Raw genomic sequence first — 21,672 nt, 5'->3', positions numbered from 1 at the left:
AGTACAGCGATATCCTTGATGAAAATGTAATGTAATGTAATGTAAAACCTGCTACAGAGCACTCAGGATCTCAGACTGGGGTGAAGGTTCACCTTCCAACAGGACAACAACCCTAAGCACACAGCCAAGACAACGCAGGAGTGGCTTCGGGGGACAAGTCTTGAAATGTCCTTGAGTGGCCCAGCCAGACCCTGGACTTGATCCCGATGGAACATCTCTGGAGACCTGAAAACCTGGAAGATATTCTATACCCCATGTCTTTAGGAATGTAAGGTTATCAGCAGGTCAAAAGGTCACCTTTGTGCGTACACAATCTTAAACCTCTGCTCCATCTTGCGACACTTGTTCCTCCAGCTCTCCCTCGCCGGTGACCAGGGGGATGTAAGGGTGTTCTGGGACACTTTCGTCACTGGCACTGCTGTCCACACTGCACCGGTCATCCTCATCACTCAGGTAGTCATAGCTGTAAGCAGGGGACATATAGCAGGGGAGTGACACACCGCTTATAGTCATATCTATGGGTATGACTAAGCTACTGACTAGTATGACATATTCACGAAGTGGGCATGTGGTTGTCTCACCTCTGAGTGAACTTCAGGTAAGGTGTGAAGTCAATCACAGCAGGGGACTTACCATCCAGCGCCTCCCTTCAGGCAAAAACTAGACAGAGAAAGAATTGTGAACTTTAAGATAACAATGTAACAAATCATAATGCTATGATTCTGCAGGCTGAGTAATGCTGCCTCACCTGAAGTCTATGGCACTGAGGCCAATGAGCATGCCTGTCAGAACAGTGGCCTCCTCTCTCAGTATGATGGCTCCGTCATCATAGAACCTCCTGCAGGGCAAAGCCTTATGATTAGTCATGTTTTGCATGTTGTTTCTAAGGTAACTTGGGAGTTAATAGGCTAGATGGGATACTATTTTGTGGTATATCTGACCTGGTTGTCCGTGTGTCCCTCAGGGCTGTGGCCACATACCTCAGACAGACGCTTCTCCATCAGCGCCACACGGATCCATGCCCGACCCTGCAGGGAAACAATGGAAGGAGAGAAAGAGAAAAAGAGAACGAAAGGGGGGTCAGTGGGGCGAGGGCGTGAGTGCCAGCTAAGGGATTTTTTGATCTAGTGACACACACACACACACACATGATCCCAGTCCTTGCCTTGGCTCGTGAGGTGCTGATGTTCTCAATGTTTTCGATGCTGGCGATGCAGTTGTTCTGCCTTGCTGCATGCCAGCCGGATGTAGTCCCAGAAGCTTCGCTGGCCATCAGAGATGAACCAGCTTCCTGGACCTGGTCCACAGATAAAACACTGACAATGACTCCCATCTCCTACAACAGCCCACACAGTGTTCCTGTCGCTCAGCAACACAGCAGATTGGCTTTACATCCAACTCTTTAACTCAGTCAAAACAGATGGGCATGCCATGAGCTCATGTAAAAATCATTACATTTGCCTTATACAGTGGGGCAAAAAAGTATTTAGTCACCCACCAATTGTGCATGTTCTCCCACTTAAAAAGATGAGTCATGTAATTTTCATCATAGGTACACTTCAACTATGACAGACAAAATGAGAGAAAAAAATCAGAAAATCACATTGTAGGATTTTTTATGAATTTATTTGCAAATTATGGTGGAAAATAAGTATTTGGTCAATAACAAAAAGCTTATCTCAATACTTTGTTATATACCCTTTTTGGCAATGACAGAGGTCAAATGTTTTCTGTAAGTCTTCACAAGGTTTTCACACACTGTTGCTGGTATTTTATTTTCCTCCATGCAGATCTCCTCTAGAGCAGTGATGTTTTAGGGCTGTTGCTGGGCAACACGGACTTTCAACTCCCTCCAAAGATTTTCTATGGGGTTGAGATCTGGAGACTGGCTAGGCCACTCCAGGACCTTGAAATGCTTTTACGAAGACACTCCTTCGTTGCCCGGGCGGTGTGTTTGGGATCATTGTCATGCTGAAAGACCCAGCCACGTTTCATCTTCAATGCCCTTGCTGATGGAAGGAGGTTTTCACTCAAAATCTCACGATACATCGCCCCATTCATTCTTTCCTCTACACGGATCAGTCGTCCTGGTCCCTTTGCAGAAAAACAGCCCCAAAGCATGATGTTTCCACCCCCATGCTTCACAGTAGGTATGGTATTCTTTGGATGCAACTCAGCATTCTTTGTTCTCCAAACACGACGAGTTGAGTTTTTACCAAAAAGTCCTATTTTGGTTTCATCTGACCATATTACATTCTCCCAATCTTCTTCCGGATCATCCAAATGCTCTCTAGCAAACCTCAGACGGGCCTGGACATGTACTGGCTTAAGCAGGGGGACACGTCTGGCACTGCAGGATTTGAGTCCCTGGCGGCGTAGTGTGTTACTGATGGTAGGCTTTGTTACTTTGGTCCCAGCTCTCTGCAGGTCATTCACTAGGTCCCCCCGTGTGGTTCTGGGATTTTTGCTCACCGTTCTTGTGATTATTTTGACTCCACGGGGTGAGATCTTGCGTGGAGCCACAGATCGAGGGAGATTATCAGTGGTCTTGTATGTTTTCCATTTCCTAATAATTGCTCCCACAGTTGATTTCTTCAAACCAAGCTGCTTACCTATTGCAGATTCAGTCTTCCCAGCCTGGTGCAGGTCTACAATTTTGTTTCTGGTGTCCTTTGACAGCTCTTTGGTCTTGGCCATAGTGGAGTTTGGAGTGTGACTGTTTGAGATTGTGGAGGTGTCTTTTATACTGATAACAAGTTCAAACAGGTGCCATTAATACAGGTTAACGAGTGGAGGACAGAGGAGCCTCTTAAAGAAGAAGTTACAGGTCTGTGAGAGCCAGAAATCTTGCTTGTTTGTAGGTGACCAAATACTTATTTTCCACCATCATTTGCAAATTAATTCATTAAAAATCCTACAATTTTCTGGATTTTTTTTTCTCATTTTGTCTGTCATAGTTGAAGTGTACATATGATGAAAATGACAGGCCTCTCATATTTTTAAGTGGGAGAACTTGCACAATTGGTGGCTGACTACATACATTTTTTCCCCACTGTATGTGTGACATTATACATATTATGTAAATAGATAAATAGTAACATTTGAAACTAGGGTAAGCCTTGAGGCTTCCGTATCCTGAGTTAGAAGACCGAGAGACTGATGGACACTTCCATGTCCTGTACCTGTTATGTTACCTTTGAAGCGGTGGCTGAGGATGTGTTCCAAGATTGCAGCGAAGTTGACAAACTCCTCGGATGAGTCATCGATGGGCTCGGCTGTGTACTTTTCCAGGAGTGTCTTCACCGAGAATCTAAAGAGAGGAGAAAGAGAGAGACAGAGGAATGAGAAACAAACAAGATAACTACGTACGTATTTGCGAAACTATTATATATGCAATAAAATGCAAGTAGCAAAGAGGTACAGTATGTTGAAAGTAAAGAAATCATGTAAAAACAACAGTAGAAGCAGACAGGCAGAGACAAATGTACTACTGTACTTGACTTGTGCTAAACAATAGCTGAGATTAGTTCTTTGGGAGCAATGCCATTGAATGCATCTGAGGTCACCCCAATTGTCTTGTGTGCAACACAATGTCCCCTTCAGATGCTCCGCAAAGTGTCCGTGACAACAACACAATTAACCCCCTTGTCCCAACCAATGGCAGATGACACGGTTGTCGGCGTAGCAGCCTTTGTTCAGTATGGGCTTCCAGGTCCTGTCCGTCCCTTGGTCTGATCCCTGTAAGGAACCAGCCGGCATCAGAGTATGACCAATACGACCCCCCCCTTTATACACGGTGGTCTGATCTATTTGGGACAGCTGTAGCCACTGATTTAGTTTGGTTGATGACCTCAAGATTTCATTGTACATCCCACTGAGAGCTAAGCGCAAGAGGCTATGCTGTGCCTGCTGAGTGTAAGCTAAGAGAGAGTCCAGGCACAGACTAGGGCTGACTGCCTCTTGTTCCATGGGAAACACTAGCATCACGGAGGGCAAGACTGCCCTGGCAGTGGGCAAAACTTCCATAGCCAGGGGCAAGACCACGGTCGCGATGGGCAACACCTCCGTCTCCAGAGGAGTGACCACCACCTCCATGGGGGACTCCACCATCAGTAGGGAGAAGACCACAGTAGCTCTTGGCGGAGCTAGTTTCACCAGGGAACCACCACCACCTCCTTCCGGAAGGCTCTAATGCCAAAGCGCAGGACCACCTAGAATAAATGGACAGGAGCTCAGACGCCACGTCCAAGACTCCCAAAACAACCAGGACATCAAAAAAGACTTGACTGAAGAGGAGGAGTGGAAAGTCACCTTCCTGTCCAGCAAGACTAGCTTCACTAAGGGCAGGATCTTGATTCTGAAGACTAAGTACGCCATCTCCTGGGGCAAGTCCTCTGTCTCGTGGAGCAGAACCACCGCTACCCTGGGAAAGATCACTGTGACCATGGGAAAGACCTCCGTGACACGAGACCAGACCACCAGCTCTCTGACCACTCTCACCTTCACCCATGGAGAGAAGTCTGTGTCTGTGGTCAAATCCAGCCTCACTAGGGGCAGACAAACTACACGGAACATCTACTGGGATTTCCACCTGTGATTAATGTATACGGTTTCACTCAAAACAGAGGGACTTTTATCTGCTCAGGTTCAGCAGGTCAGTAGTAGCTTAAATCATGTCCATTTGTAATCAATTATTCCATGTGTCTGATCAATGTGCAGCATTCTGCAGCTCCAGTGTCAATGAAGCATTCATGTTTTCGAAGAAAAACATTGAGCATGTCTTTCAAAATGAATCCCACGTGATGAGGATGTGTTACGGATCTAACAGGCTTCAAATCAGATATTCCGATGTGTGACGGAGGAGATGAGGTTGGTGGTGTGTTGGCAGGGAGGGAGGCAGGAGGGCACAGCTGTGTGTGGTGTATGTGGAGACACTGGACAGAGCATGTGTCATCATCAGTGTGCTGTTCAACAGAGAACCTCAACGGTAATTCTCTGAGGCAAAAATACAGTTTAAATGTCCCCATTTGTTATAAAACAACAATTTGCATGCTGATTAAATTGGTCTGTTTCAAGGTTGAACACATTACAATTACTATGCTATGTTCAGTTTATAAAGGACGGTCTTAAACTAGGAAATGTGTCTGTCATAACTGATTGATTGATGTAACCTGATGCTTATAAAATAACTGCTTCAACACGGTTTGACTTGATTTTGTTTGTGTGCAAATTTGACATATTATATAACATACAAGTACTAGGAAACAAATGATATGTACTGTCCTGAAGTGGAATAATGAATTATTTTCATACTAAAGGACAAGGACCATAGACAAATGGAATAGAAGATTATCTGATCATCTCTAGATGGAATAGACCATTTTATGGACACAGACACTTGAAAAATCCTAAGAGCCACACCCATATTGGAGACTGAAGCCACATTGCACATTTGAGAAGAGAGGTCATAGGTCATTGATGGAAAACATGAACTTACGTCAACATCCTTGCCTATATAATAATGTCTCACATGATATGTTTCATGATGCACATGTTCTATACAGCTTCACACAGAACTAAGGACTTACAATCAGGGGATATAGGCAACAATGCCGCAGGATCAAGTGATGTCACCACATATTGTCCTCTGGGCAACAATGTCTCCTTCAGCCGCGTCGTGGTGGTGATGGGACAATCGTTCCACTGTACCAAGCCCTCAGATAGGCTACAGCCACCTACGGCTGCCTCTGTCCAATCACAGGGACACATGGGTGGTATGTGGCCTTCCAGAGCCCACGTCTATAAGCTCAACGAAGGCATTATGTGACACGGGGGTAGCACTATCCACGCTTAGCATTCTGGTCTACTCTGGACTCTCGTTACTGTTACTATCACAACCAAGCTTTACTGAGCGGGGTGTGCTGCATGAGCGTGCAATGTGTCGCGCCGAGTGAACCCCAAAATCCACCACCTCAGCAGGGTCAGGAATTCAACCTTCTTCTCAATGGGCAACACCAGCATCACCGAGGGGAAGACGGCCCTCTCCCTGGGAAACACCACTATCAAGAGGGGCAAGACCAAGCTCACTGTGGGCAACTCGTCTATCACCAGGGGCAAGAAGACCACTTCTCTGGGCACCTCCACCATCGCCAGTGCCAAGACCAAGCTCACTATGGGCAATGCCTCCTTCAGCAGGGGCACCACCACCACCTCGTTTCGAAAAGCCTTTTTCGCCAAACGCAAGACCCTCTAGATGAGAGGGGACATCATTGGGTGGATGGACTGGTGGCTAACTCAACAAAACGTAAAGACAACATACAACAACAACATCACAGGGGACATAAGGACATCACTGCAACATCTACACAGGCTGTATCTAAACTCACTTCTAAAACACTGGATTATTTTGCTTTGGACCATTTTACTGTTTTGATCAACAGGATTTTATCAAGGAAACAGGTCAGTGGTTTTAGAATTCTTAGATGTGTTCTACTCTACCCATGATTTTAGGTGAGTTATGTGTTATGCAGAAGTCAATGTCTGTTGTACATGTTATTGTTGGACACCCTATTCAGTTGTCTAGAGAACAAAACTTTGGGAACATTTGGCTTGCGACATTGTTGCAATATTCTATGACAATTAGGCACTTTAGGTATTTCTGCAGTACTGATATGTCAAGGAAATACGTAGTTAGCAAGATAGTCATCTCAGATTATCAGTCAAATCAGTTTGATTACAACATCAGAATCTAATACTGTGGTTGAATGATTAGAAATTGATAATGTCTCTCAATATGAAGGGGAGTTAGAGCAGTAATAACTGGTAGGACTTAAATACTAATGGATTGAGTGCCACAGCAAGATACACTTGGTACGATTTGTCACTGAAAAACAACTGCCTGACTTAAAACAAACATCTTTTGTGCCCCCTCTCACTCCTCTTGGATCCCAGACAAACCACCTCTCAGTTCTCTTCAAACATCCTCTTGTTCTTTTTGCTACCTTTCCTACTGTACTTACGTTCAGTTGTGCTTCATTTACAATACAATTTAGAATCAGGGTTCTCTAATTTGTCCAAAATAATCTCAGAAGATTAGGATTGACAGCTCTCAATCACAATTTTATCTCTGCCCCACTTTGTCTGGCTCTCTCCCTCATCACCCCCCTCCCCTCTCCTCTCTCCAGTCTTGACCTAACCAGCAGGATCAGCTGACACTGGAGGATTCCTCCCTGGCCACGGCCATGTGAAGTGAACACTGTCTGTCTGATGGTGTGTTTCAGATTCTCTACTGGGTGTGCGTGCACCTGGAGGATCCCTCCCATAGGGGAGATGAGCTCAGCCAAGGAGGAGATGCAAGTCCTGTGTCTATGCGCCATGCAATATCATGGGAGCAGATAGAATTAGTTTACTTTTTTGCTCTGACGGAGAGATTACAAACGTTATGACCAAAATAATGTGTCACATCAGGCAATATTGATAGCTGGAAGGGTGTGCCTCACATCTCAGTGAAGTGAATGTGAAGGGAATGAGGAACCAGGCAGGGTGTCTCATGGCCAGTGTATGTGCATTTGGAGGAGTAGAAAAATAGAGGTGCTGGGCTGGGAAGAACTGAGGGCATAATTCATAATAATGAACATGATGAGGGATGTGATATGAAGGGTATAGTATGTCACAGACAGTAGATATGGTAATAGGAGAGGAAATAGGTGGGGAAAGGTTCAAGTGATATATACTGGAATGTTAAGTGTTTGGTCCTGCTGGTAACGTTCACATTGCAATGCCAATGAACCTTGCTTATGTTTAGTAAGGCAGAGGTCATTTGTGCAATAATATGCTAGAAATATGTGAAAACAAGAGGATAATCAGGCTGAAAAGAACACCAATATTACAATGAAAAATGTGTTATTCTATGATGGCAGGCTCCGAGTGCTGCTTTAATGTGCACAATGAACAATGGGACAGCAACTTCTGAGTGGATGAGAAGGGTTTTTATGAGGAAAAATGTAGAGCAGTGGAACCCTGAGGCTGAGAGAGAGAGGCTGAGAGAGAGAGAGAGAGAGGCTGAGAGAGAGACAGAGAGAGAGAGGCTGAGAGAGAGAGGCTGAGAGAGAGAGAGAGAGAGGCTGAGAGAGAGACAGAGAGAGAGAGGCTGAGAGAGAGAGACAGAGAGAGAGAGGCTGAGAGAGAGAGACATAGAGATAGAGGCTGAGAGAGAGACAGAGAGAGAGTCTGAGAGAGAGACAGAGAGAGAGTCTGAGAGAGAGTCTGAGAGAGAGACAGAGAGAGAGTCTGAGAGAGAGACAGAGAGAGAGTCTGAGAGAGAGAGAGAGAGAGAGAGAGAGAGAGAGTCTGAGAGAGAGTCTGAGAGAGAGTCTGAGAGAGAGAGAGAGAGAGAGAGAGAGAGAGAGAGAGAGAGAGAGAGAGAGAGGGAGAGAGAGAGACAGAGACAGAGAGAGAGACAGAGAGAGAGTCTGAGAGAGAGAGAGAGAGAGAGAGAGAGAGAGAGAGAGACAGAGAGAGAGTCTGAGAGAGAGACAGAGAGAGACAGAGAGAGACAGAGAGAGACAGAGAGAGAGAGAGAGAGAGAGAGAGAGAGAGAGAGAGAGAGAGAGAGAGAGAGAGAGAGAGAGGTGAAGAGTGGGACCATTTGTGGTGCTTTGCCATTGTTTAACACAAGAAAGGACACACTCAGAGTGAAGAACCATACTTAACAGTCCCTCACAGAAGCCACATTCAAGTTTCAAAGTACTTCACAATCACTGTGCAGCTGGTCCCACTTTATATGTCCTCCTCAGGATATTGCAACAGAGACAGTAATGGCCCATTCTCCCCAGCCACACCCAAAACAATTGAAGGCTTCAACACTCAAAAGATGACTTGCTCTTCCTTCTCATCTCATCCACCTTTATTTACAGGGAGCACGGGTGCAATAGGGTAGGACCTCCAAATCTTTAACTATCTTATTTATGTTGTTTTCTTAGGTTCAACGTGTTGGCACCAACAGTGTTCATCCAGTCATGGACCTCGTCATGAGAGCTCTTAGGCTAGAATATGCAACAAAGTAAAATATCAACTGGCCTGTAACAAGATTCCCTAGTGATAGCTGTTTCTCCTGGTTTGGCCTCTTTTCAATAAGGTAAAATAACAGCTATTGGTACAGTCTGTTTCTCTCAGATGAACCAAGTACAGATGACACTCTGGTCCCGCCATGTTTTAAAAACATATGTAGCCCATAGCAACAGCTATACTGTTATGTAAGACTTATTTTATTCTTGACATTTTTTTATTATTCTGGCCATGGTAAATACTTATAAATGAAAGCCAGCTTAAGGCATGTGCGGTATCTCCTTCTAAAGTTATTTTTTTCTCAGGACTTGAAAAGTTCATGGTGCCAAGTTCCAACTGAGATTTCTTCAGTCATTTTCAAACACACATCAAAATAGTACATGAATACATTAGACTTTTCCACATGGAGACTACCAGCAGGACCATGCTGTATATCTATGACCTCTGCTGACTTAACTATTGACCTAAGAACTTTGACCCAGGGAAGCAACAATAGTTCCCTGTGATGTTGAGAGTATTTCCAGATTTCCGTCACTGTACTGTCTATTGCTGTGCATGGAAATCTCTGTCATCAAAATAAGTTGAGTCGATGAAACATGATGTAATGGGGAGGTCACTTTGACACATCAGATCACTGCATTTTAGAAGTCACTATATCTTGGCTTTGGTGTCAAAAATAGGGCCAACCCATGAGATGTGCCATCACAGAGTAAGCCTACTAGTATTACTGAACCCTACTATATCAATATAGCACTAAAACAACAATGTTAATGACTTGGAGGAAGAGCTTTGAATGAGAGTGCGATGCCACTTTGGCAAAAATCCATTATGATCCCTGATGACAAATTGGCATGGGGATGAAGTACTGGGTCCAGCATTTCACCAAGGGAAAACAGATTCAAATTAAGTAATCAAGAACAACTCTGAATGTTCTATTATCATACACAAATAGGCCTCAAAACAAGGATTTACTTCCAAAAAAAATGAACATTTGGAAATCCAAACATGTTAATCTATGTGTGCCGATGTCTGGTAAATGTGTATGTTGTGATAGTGGAGGAAATGTTTTGTATTCAAATTGAAAATATATACACGTGCACTAGTGTTAGAAGAAGGATCATGCTTGGGCTGGTGTGCTAACTGAACACTAATTTGGGCTTCGTTGGGAGGGATGGCTAATGATCTGAAGATAACTGTGTCCATATCAGTCAAACCTTTTTTATGACTCCCTCCATTACTCTTGGCATTAGTCTGGAGCACAGATCCACCCTCTATTCTTTGCCCCAAGGCTGCCCTGCTCTGCCCTGCTGGTAGCCCTTCCTACACAATGAGACACACACACAACATCAGCCTGACTCTATGCACAGCCAGAGGTCCTGAGGTCACAAACACTCACAACCTTTGTCAACTTGAACACCACCTGGGACAAGGGCTGTCATTGGCTGACACATGGAAGTATTATACACGTCTGTCTGGCAGGAAAAGAGGCCTCTATGACTTACAGCCCATCTTAGACTGCACAATACAAAAGGTAGACTTGACATCGACACAGATGCTTTCAGATATTCAAAGCCTGGGGAATATATGTACTACCCTTGCATTAAACTTAATTCATAGCTCTCATTGAAAAGTAATTCATGTCTTTCCCAGTGGAGACAACTGTATGATTAGCATTACTGATGAAAAACTGTTGTGAACATTTTTGTTTTGTTTTGTGTCCTGTGCCTGTGTCTTTAAATGTCTTGGATTAAATGTCCTTGGCACGGTCAGTGTATGAAAAATGACCGAACTGCAACAAATGTCTCTTTGTTCTCTCACTAATCCTTCCTGGAGTCTGAAGTCTGTGTCTTTGAAAACATTCTTTATTTATGGTCATGATCCATGTATGTTCTATGTGTTCTATTACACTATGTTCCACTAAATGCAGACAGAACCCTTGACAGAGAGGTGCTGTAATAAAAAAAGTGCTTGATCGTGTTCCTGGAGTTTTCATTTGTCTCTATTCTTCTATCCAAGCAGCAAACAAACACTAAACTCAACATGTCATATCATGAGGATGTGGCCAATGTCGATGTCATCGGATTGGAAGGATGGCAAGATTTCCATGATTTGTAACAATGAACCATATAAGCCTACCAACACTCCACATTGAATGCGTAACTCATTTTCTGCTATTTTCTGTCTAGAAATTATTTAGTGAGAGCACCAGGAGCTTGAGTGATGTCACTCCCGTTGGTCCCCTTAGAACAATGTCTCCCTCAGGAGATAAAATGTTGTGTCCCTGACAGCAAGACAATGGGTCTCCTGGCCGCACAGAATGACAGCACACACTGGACACATACAAGCCTCGTCTGATAGGTTCACGTCTAATCATGAGGGTGCCCACAGATAATATATTCACATTGCTAACATACAAGCTGCAGGCCACAGACCCACACGTTTCTGAGGCAACAATCCAGTTGCTGTTCCTACTGGAGCTCCTTATATGAAGACAGGGATATAAACCATGATGACTCAGATGGAGATGAGGACACACAGTGAAGAGGAAGCTTACAGTATAGATTAGAGGTCGACCGACTATGATTTTTCAACGCCGATACCGATTATTGGAGGACCAAAAATAGCAGATACCGATTAATCGGCCGTTTAATTTTTTTTGTTTGTAATAATGACAATTACAACAATATTGAATTAACACTTATTTTAACTTAATATAATACATCAATATAAATCAATTTAGCCTCAAATAAATAATGAAACATGTTCAATTTGGTTTAAATAATGCAAAAACAAAGTGTTGGAGAAGAAAGTAAAAGTGCAATATGTGCCATGTAAGAAAGCTAACGTTTAAGTTCCTTGCTCAGAACATGGGAACATATGAAAGCTGGTGGTTCCTTTTAACATGAGTCTTCAATATTCCCAGGTAAGACGTTTTAGGTTGTAGTTATTATAGGAATTATAGGACTATTTCCCTCTATACCATTTGTATTTCATTAACCTTTGACTATTAGATGTTCTTATAGGCACTTTAGTATTTCCAGTGTAACCATATAGCTTCCGTCCCTCTCCTCGCTCCTACCTGGCTCAAACCAGGAACACAACGACAACAGCCACCCTCGAAGCATTGTTACCCATGCAGAGCAAGGGGAACAACCACTCCAAGTCTCAGAGCGAGTGACGTTTGAAACGCTATTAGGTCCCACCCCACTAACTAGCGAGCCATTTCACATCGCTTACACCAGCCTAATCTCGAGAGTTGATAGACTTGAATTCATAAACAGCACATTGCTTGAAGCACAATGAAGAGTTGCTGGAAAAACGCACGAAAGTGCTGTTTGAATGAATGCTTACGAGCCTGCTGGTGCCTACCATCCCTCAGTCAGACTGCTCTATCAAATCATAGACTTAGTTATAACATAATAACACACAGAAATACGAGCCTTAGGTCATTAATATGGTCGAATCCGGAAACTATCATCTCGAAAACAAGACGTTTATTCTTTCAGTGAAATACGGAACCGTTCCGTATTTTATCTAACGGGTGGTATCCATCAGTCTAAATATTCCTGTTACATTGCACAACCTTCAATGTTATGTCATAATTACGTAAAATTCTGGCAAATTAGGCTGCCCAAACTGTTGCATATACACAGACTCTGCGTGCAATAAAAGCAAGAGAAGTGACACAATTTCACCTGGTTAATATTGCCTGCTAACCTGGATTTCATTTAGCTAAATATGCAGATTTAAAAATATATACTTCTGTGTATTCATTTAAAAAAAGGCATTGATGTTTATGGTTAGGTACACATTGGAGCAAGGACAGTCCTTTTTCACGAATACGCACTGCATCGATTATATGCAACGCAGGACATGCTAGATAAACTAGTAATATCATCAACTTTATGTAGTTAACTAGTGATTATGATTGATTGCTTTTATAAGATAGGTTTAATGCTAGCTAGCAACTTACCTTGGCTTCTTACTGCATTCGCGTAACAGGCAGGCTCCTCGTGGAGTGCAATGAGAGGCAGGTGGTTAGAGTGTTAGACTAGTTAACCGTAAGGTTGCAAGATTGAATCCGCGAGCTGACAAGGTAAAAATCTGTCATTCTGCCCCTGAACGAGGCAGTTAACCCACCGTTCTAGGCCATCATTGAAAATAAGAATGTGTTCTTAACTGACTTGCCAAGTTAAATAAAGATGAAATAAAAGGTGTAAAAAATAATTAATAAATCAAATCAGCCAAATCGGTGTCCAAAAATACCTATTTCCGATTGTTGAAATCGGCCCTAATTAATTGGCCATTCCGATTAATTGGTCGACCTCTAGTATAGATGCATAAGGACACAGAGACAAGACACATTGGGTATTTTGCAAAAACACATATGCACTCTTGAAATAATTGTGAATATATATATATATATATATATATATATATATATATATATATATATATATATATATATATATATATATATAAAATTTAATAGAGTATTATATTATATTAATTTACATGACAAATGTTTATCATCATGAAGTATTCACATTAATTATGCCTTTACAAATAGGAATATTCTAGGATGGAGCACTGATGATACATTAGCCTACATTGGGTAAAACATAACTTCTCCTTCACCAAGTTATCAAATAGCATTCCCATGACAACCAGACACAGGGGTATGACTGCTATATTATCAGCAGTATCAGCTGTAGGTATCAGTTACTCTGGTATAGATGAGCTGGCAAAAATGTTGTAGGCCTATACATTTTCTCTGAGAGCCACCGGGAGAAATTTCTCTGGGTGTTTTTAGTGCATAATGAGTACAGCACAGCAGCATTCAATGACCATAATAAACATCCGATTTCACTGTGATGTCATTATCTTGGAGCCGCATTTCTATAAGCGGTAAATAATGTCCTCGCTCCAAGAAGGTTGTCGTCATTGCGACATCACCGACCCGGGGAATTCTGGTGGACCTATGCTCTCTCAAACACAGGCCTCGCACACCCCATTTAATCCACTTTCCTTTCAAATAGGCCGACATAGCGGCGGAGACAGCGGGGTGTCCACCAAGGTGAAACCGCATATGTGGCTGTTTATTTTTAAAGCGATCTGATTCTCTCTCACCGTTATTTACCAAGATAAAAAAAACATATAACATTTATCCATTTACATTTCCCCAAGTAGCCTAATGTATAGGCTACCACAGTGCCCATAGTTGTGAAATATGTTGCCTTTTGTTTTTCTTTTCGTTTTCTTATGAGAATGTATAATTGGGAACAAACAACACAGGACGGAGAGCTGGCACTAACACTTAACTATTGCAGCCGCAAATTATTCGAACGCTTAATACATTGTAGCCTAAGCCATTACACATTTATTTCCATGCATGCATTAACTAATATGTGTGGTTAACATGACGTGCCAACCACACGAAACCTCTGCTCCCTTGTGTTTACCTGCAAACGGTGATGAGATTTTTCGCTCCACGCCGACGCTCCGAGAAGATGCCTTTTTCGATGTCAAACCCATAGCCATTGCTTTTCGGACACAGCCGGATTCCATTCAGCAGCGGTACGGAGCCTTCCGGTAGCCCAGCACCACCAAGACCCCTCCCTCCGCAGGCCTATGCCATATATTCCGGTGTCCTCACTTCTCCGCAAGAATCTGATGCTTAATTAGTGGGCTCTACGTTGACGCACAACGATGGAGTTGTGCAGGGTCGAGTTGGGCAGGGTGAATAGACAGAGAGTATAATTAAAATACCCTCTGCATCAAGATACCCAATGCACATATGTTGATTTATCCTCCATAAAATATCCCATCATTTAATAATCCTACATTTTATCATAATGTGCTTTGCGGTTTTATAACACTATAGAAAAGGATATTAATTTAGTTGCGCCACAACATATCTTACGAATAATATGCAATAAAACAATTAGAAATTGGCATGAAATAAATGCAAATGTAGTCTACTTAATTGTATATGTTGTAGTGTAGATAATTGGCCACAAGGTGGAATACTGTGCCAAATTATTGTGACTCCTCGACGCTAGAGGTCGCTCTAAAATCGTACTTCGCCATTTTTTGTAAATAGAATGAAAGATGGCGGAGTCAGGGAATCCAAGGCAACCTGTACTTTTCTATTTAAAAAATCTACCAAAAAATGCAACGCTCGGAAGAGAAAAGCCAGTGACAGCGACAAAGGTGAGCTACAGTGTTTGAGTCCAGCTCAGTGTTGTTTCAAAAAACTAACAAAAATACTGCATTGTGCATGAAAAACATGGCTATTAGTAATAGTCCTCGAGCTAGCTATAGTAGCGAACTAACCTAGTTAGCTAACATTTTAAGTTGATTTAGTAAGGCGTTCAGATTGGGCTAAGTAAAAACAAAACTACTGCCAACTATAAAACACCCAAGCATTGGAAATTATTGTGTAAGTGGCCGAGTACTGTAAACACGGAAATGTCCCACTCACATGCTGATGCTTGCCTCTTTGTCAGATGGCAACAGTGACGAAGACAAGAATGCCGTTGTCAGAAAAGAAAAAAGACGGGTTCAGCAAACCCTATGATTCAAAGGGTAACGTCGCATGACTCTGACTACAAACGAATCAGTATTTTATACGAAACATTTTTTTATAGTGTGAAATCATTCTTCTCTTCTCCCCAGACAAAAAAGTAGAGAGAGAGGAGGTGTCATCTGCTGAAAGTGACGAGGAGAAAGAAAGAAAGAAAGTCACTGTCGCTTACAAGTCCACACGGTCAGCGGTGAGTTATTTTGAAATATACCTCACTACCCATTAATCTATGAATTAATATATTAACAATGTTTTTTATTTAAAATCCTACTTGCCCCTTTATTGCTCAGCCCTGTATAAAGCTATCAATCTCGTCCTCCTCCCTTCGCTGTGTATAGAAACCAGAGGGGCCAGATGACATGGGAGCAACTGCAATCTATGAGCTGGACACCGCAAAGGACAATGATGCTCAGGCCATCTTTGAGAGGAGTCAGAAGATCCAGGAGGCAAGACATCTGTCTCTTGTTGGAGGAACTTTGTTTCCTTTGTGTATCTACATCTTAGTATTGTATCATTTGCATTCTTCCCCTAGTTTTGTTGTAAATTGGGACAGTGTTGGTCCACAAATGCTTAATAAGGGTCTCTATCCTCTCCTCACCAGGAGCTGACCGGTAAAGAGGATGATAAGATCTACAGAGGAATGAACAACTACAAAAAGCACATCAAGCCCAAAGACTCCACCATGGGAAATGCATCATCTGGCATGGTCAGGTGTGGATGCATGTTATGTGACAGAGTAAAGTTGAAATGTCTAGGGGAAAGTTTTAATTGTTTTTGCCAAGTATTTGCTTCATCAGTGTTCTCTTTTTCTTTTGTCAGGAAGGGCCCAATCCGGGCCCCAGAGCACCTGAGAGCCACAGTGAGGTGGGACTACCAGCCAGACATCTGTAAGGACTACAAAGAGACTGGCTTCTGTGGCTTTGGAGGTGAGTCAGGACTTTGCTGGAAGGTTGCCTCCCCCAATGTCGAGCTTTACATAGGTCCTCCTTTTCCCAACTTGAATTAATCATCTGTGGAAGTCTCTTCAAGTTTCTTTTCCCTCCTTAGACAGCTGCAAGTTCCTCCATGACCGCTCAGACTACAAACATGGCTGGCAGATTGAGAGGGAGCTGGACGAGGGGCGCTATGGGGCCAACGGTGAGTTCACAACAGGGAGAAACACAGGGCTGAAACACAGGGCTGTGTAGATTTAAGATTCAGATTAGAGAGTTGACGGTGTGATACAGCTGTTCAGTAATGTGTTGTGGTCTGTATGTAGATGATGAGAACTACGAGGTGAGCAGTGACGAGGAGGACATGCCCTTCAAATGCTTCATCTGCCGAGAGTCCTTTAAGAACCCTGTCATCACCAAGTAAGACAATGCTCCTTCAGAACTCCTTCACCATTAATTGTGTAGAGAAACTTCCAGCTAATCAAACCACTCATGTCTTGTCTCCCCGCAGGTGTCGGCACTACTTCTGTGAGACCTGTGCTCTTCAGCACTACCGCAAGTCCCAGCGCTGCTATGTGTGTAACGTCCAGACCAACGGCGTCTTCAATCCAGCTAAAGGTGAGGATAATGCATCTCAATTACCATGGTCAGCATAGTGGTATGGCATGAACATTAGGTCTTGGATGGTCCACCAAAGCATCACTTTAAGCTAAGAAAACAAAACTAAAGCTACAGTAGTTTGTTAACCATGGAGCTTATGTTGCCTGACTCCTCTGCTCTATCGTTTGCTACATACTTTAGTCTGAGACCACAATCATTGAAGTTGTTTGTTGTGATGCTAAAATGAGTGGTGTTGTAAACAAGTCATCAGCAATTGGATAATCTCTAACCAGAGTACCAATGACACATTTAAATGTTGCTTTACATGTGTGTTCTGGCCCCAATCAGACAGTCAAGAATGTATTTCCATTCTAGGAATCTTAGGGAGGTACTCTGCTCCAGAAATTCATGTCTAGTGGCGTTTGGCTGGAGCAAGGAGTTTTGGTAGACAGGGTAAAGGACTCATCTATAGTCAGTCAAATAGAAAAAGCTCACTGCTCGAATATTCAGGCCCGTGGCTGTGTAAGGCTGAGTTGAGTTAATAAGCTCCAGGCAGTAGCCTTAAATGTTCTCTCTCCACAGAGCTGGCAGCCAAGATCGCCAAACACCAAGCCATGCTAGACCAGCCACCCTCTGATGAAGAAGATTAGCAACCTACTGTAAATACAGTACCTGTCCAATTTCAGTGTCTGTTGTCTCTTCACTGTTTCATTGTCAAGCCTTCCGAAATAAAACACGATTTTTAAATAGTTGACTGATTACTTACAATGACAGTGAGAGCCTGGAGGTGAAAGGTATTTATTATCAAGTAAAATAGTTGACACTCCCTACACTTTCCCTTCATGAAACCCAGACAAACTATCTGAAACAAGCACCATTGTAACATTCACTTTTTTTGCAGGACATAAATGGTCAATAACAGGAAGGTTAATCAAATACAGGGACCTCAGTTGGCACAGTCTAGTGTTAACTTGCTTTGCTATCTTCAGTTGAAGGTTTCAGGTAGAAACAGATTTTTTTCTTCCCTCTGAGTAAAACTGACAGTTCAGTATGAGAGCCTCTTCTCAGCCGTGAGGAAATGCAAACACTGTCTGGTTCGTGATAGCCTTGGACAAACTTCTGGAATCTTCCATCTGTGATGGCTGATTGGATCGACCCTTGGTAATGTGGTCAGTTCCTGGTCTTTAATGTCAACAGATGGGTCAAGTACAGCTCAGATTTAAAAAAAAATAGGTAGTCTCTCTGCTATACCTTTTAATGGAGCATCTCCATTGGCAAGTGAAAGAGCTGACTGGACATACTCGCCCATACGGTTCTTGACGGGTCCAGAGCTGTAGTAGAATCTGGAGAGATGTGTGCGTGAGAGGAATTGGGTGTCAGTCAGTGCAAAGGTCTGTCTGCTCATGCATCTTTTAGACTAGAGTGAGAAGAGATGGCAGCTGGCTTTTAAACCCAGTCAAAGGGAGGAGAAACTGCTTTGAATTATTTACATGGGCCATTTAATAAGAACAAGCGTAAATCAGTCTGAAGTCTTCTCAGAGCGTCTCTTGGTTACTACACACCACTTTCCTGTTTCTCTGTCAGAAGTCCCAGTCATCCATCCATGTGGCTGAGGCCAGACTCCAGGCTGGCCAGTACAGAGGCAGCGTCCTGAGGCTGGGTACTCTCAAAGCCCGTTATAGGCCGGAACAGCTCAGGCAGAGCCTCCGATGGCCGACGCTTGATCTAGGGAAGAATGGAAAGAAATCTCATGGGGATTCTAATCAAGTGTGACTGAATGACACCATTATATGACTTAATGTTGTACATTGATGTTGAGGGGGGAGAACTAGATCCTACTGACCTGTTTGAAGAAGGAATGACCAATGAGAGCACTAGCTGAGGGTCTGAGGGGGAGAATAAACAATTAAATGAGCTAAAATTCATAAGACAATGCCGGGACCAGCAGCCTGGCTTGGCGTGGCTCACCTCTTCTCTGGGTCCCTCTGGAGACACAGCTCCACAAAGGCATGGAAGTGGGGAGAGAAGGTACGACTGTAGGGGTGGCTCCCGAGGAGGAGGGCTCTCCGGTAGAGTGGTGGGCCCCTCCGGTGCTGGGGCCCTCACAGATCCCAGAGTCAGCTCCAGAGCGGGAGGGCTTCATGGTCAGCTCCTCTGGGGGATGGTGGTGGTATCCAACAGACAGGGGACTGTCCCACGTTCAGCTTCTCCAGCAACATCTAAACACAGAGGACCACGAAGAGGACAGGGGGAGGAAGAGGAATGTAGAGATAAGTCAATTGAGGAGCAGAATATATATCTTTCAGAATAAAGATCGGGTGAGGGGTTGATCTGGCCACAAGTCACCTGTGTGGCTGGCATGTCTTTGAAGGGCACATGTCCATTGGCTAGCTCACAGGCTGTGATGCAAGACTGTAGATGTCTGACCGAAGTCGTATCCCTGCAGATTCTGACACACACCAGGGTTGACCGACAAACAAATTAAGGTATTATAGTTTAAAAGCAAGGTATTGTATGTTAGCCAGGAGTGGTATGGAGTTACCTGCTGCAGCACCTCTGGGCTGAGCCAGGGCAGCACCTTGATGCTGTACTGGGGAAGTCATGGACCACTCTGGCCCGCTGGCCGTGACGGATCAGACTGATGATGCTCCTCAGACCAGACATACACACCTGACCGTCTACCGAGATCAACACGTGGCTGGCCTTCACGCTCCTAAACACACAAAATTAGACGCCATGTCACAATCTTGCATGAAAAGTCCTGGGCCTGTGTGTACTTTGTACTTACCGGTGTACATAGCCCATGTGGTGGATGTAGTTCAGGGCTTTGAGCATGCCCAGTAGGATGTGGCGATGGCCAGCTCATTCATCCCATCAGTGAAGTGGCTGCTGATCAGGTCTCTGGCCGACCCTAGGACATGTTAGACACTACATTAGTCAGAGAGAGAGCAGAGGACTGAATAGTAGGATTATTGGAAACAAATTACATTAGTGTGGGAATGGTAACTAGAGTTCTCCGGTCTACATTTAGCTTTTGACTACATTTCACTAGGACCAGAGTGGTGTAGTGTTACAGTCAGTGCTCTCCTGTCTGTCTCCTCACCATAGGCCATGAAGGAAGATGACCCACAGCTCGTTCTCTGCTATGAAGATGCTCCTGTAGGGCAGGATGCTGGAGTGGTGGAACAGCTTAGATACATGGAGCTCAGCCTGAGAGCAAGAGAGATTAGACTGGGTTAGGTTTAATGGACAGAGAGGAGATTAGATTACATAACAGAGTGAGGTCATAAAGCAAGGGATGAATGCATTCAGAGGGGAGGAGTGAAAGGGGATATAAAGACGATGATGATTTGACTGATGTCTGTCTGCCTGGCAGGCAAATGTGACAGATGGATGGTGACAGGTCAGACCTGCAGGTAGTTGACCATTTCATTGGTGCAGGACTCCAGGTCAATCCGACGGATTGCTACGTGTTCCCCTGTGGGTCTGTATCTGGCAAGGTTGACGGTCATCAAGTCCTCCAGGCCTCGACCTAGCACAGCAAAACACACCAAAATTAGACTAGAGACAGGAGCACAGACAATGTATTCAACAAACACACAAGCGCCTTGGCAGCCAAGTCACTGGGGTTGGAAGCCTGAGACTGACTGACCGATGATGGTCAGGAGCTCATAGGCGCTGCTGTATGCGAGGAAGCTTCCCATTGTGTCCCGCCGTGGGACTGAGGTCAGGCTCTCGTGGCTGTCTTCATGGGCCTGGGGGGGCAGCAGGAAGGAGTTAGCGTTGGAAATGATAGCCTAAATTGGCCCTTAGTGTTGGGCATTACTTGTGGCATTGTGAGAGTGGCCTGCAAATGGGTTTGATCCTAAATCATATACAGTTAGACTACAGAACAGAGTGTGCAGGAGACCGTCACTTGTGGAACCTAGTGGAGAACATCTAACTTCAGGTTAGAATTTTGTTGGTGGCAAATTATAAGCAAGAAGCTACATCAATTATGAATCATGCCTTCTCTAACCTCATCACACCATAGTGCTTGAAATATTAACGCTTATGGTAAGATACATGCAGAGTGGGTACCCAAAAATAATAATGAGTGTGTTCAGAGAGGAAGAGGCGAAGCAAGAGGTTGCACTCACCAAAATGTGTCCAAAATAAGCCTAATGTGTTTCAATGGGCTTATTTTGGACTTAAACTTGTTTCCTGCCTTCCCGCCTATGTAACAATGTTTGGCGGAGACGTGAGCATCTCGAGTATCATCTCAAAAGACAAAATAGGGATCCAACAGCAGTCTTAAAAGATGCTCCAGAAAAAATAACTTTTCACTGTCAAAATGTTTGACTGGAAAAAATATTTATGCAGGGCTCTATGCTAAAAAATGTTTTACAAGGAGCACGTGCTCCTAAGTTAAAATGTAGAGGCACATAGAAATGTAGGGCCACAATGAAAAATGAAACAATTACAAACAACAAAAAATAACAAAGGGGT

At 43.7% G+C, this 21,672-nt stretch overlaps 1 protein-coding gene and 2 pseudogenes across 1 annotated transcript; 1 reads left to right on the top strand and 2 right to left on the bottom strand.

Annotated features, from left to right (window-relative positions):
- Positions 1 to 293: 293 nt before the first annotated feature.
- On the bottom strand, positions 294 to 14,844 carry LOC124015386 (annotated as a pseudogene).
- A 908-nt stretch (positions 14,845 to 15,752) lies between these two features.
- LOC124016084 (E3 ubiquitin-protein ligase RNF113A-like) lies at positions 15,753 to 17,931 on the top strand. Its single transcript, XM_046331611.1, has 8 exons — positions 15,753 to 15,842; positions 15,991 to 16,098; positions 16,254 to 16,363; positions 16,472 to 16,578; positions 16,700 to 16,789; positions 16,911 to 17,004; positions 17,096 to 17,202; positions 17,767 to 17,931. The coding sequence occupies exons 2-8, from the start codon at positions 16,012 to 16,014 to the stop codon at positions 17,832 to 17,834; spliced, it is 663 nt and encodes a 220-aa protein (XP_046187567.1). The 5' UTR covers positions 15,753 to 15,842; positions 15,991 to 16,011; the 3' UTR covers positions 17,835 to 17,931.
- Positions 17,932 to 18,764: 833 nt separating this feature from the next.
- Positions 18,765 to 20,888, bottom strand: LOC124016426 (annotated as a pseudogene).
- Positions 20,889 to 21,672: the final 784 nt, after the last annotated feature.

This window comes from Oncorhynchus gorbuscha, linkage group LG26, assembly GCF_021184085.1.
Source record: "Oncorhynchus gorbuscha isolate QuinsamMale2020 ecotype Even-year linkage group LG26, OgorEven_v1.0, whole genome shotgun sequence".
NCBI lineage: Eukaryota > Metazoa > Chordata > Actinopteri > Salmoniformes > Salmonidae > Oncorhynchus > Oncorhynchus gorbuscha.
The sequence above is the reverse complement of the archived record's forward strand: the minus strand, read 5'-3'. Positions and strand labels throughout refer to the sequence as shown.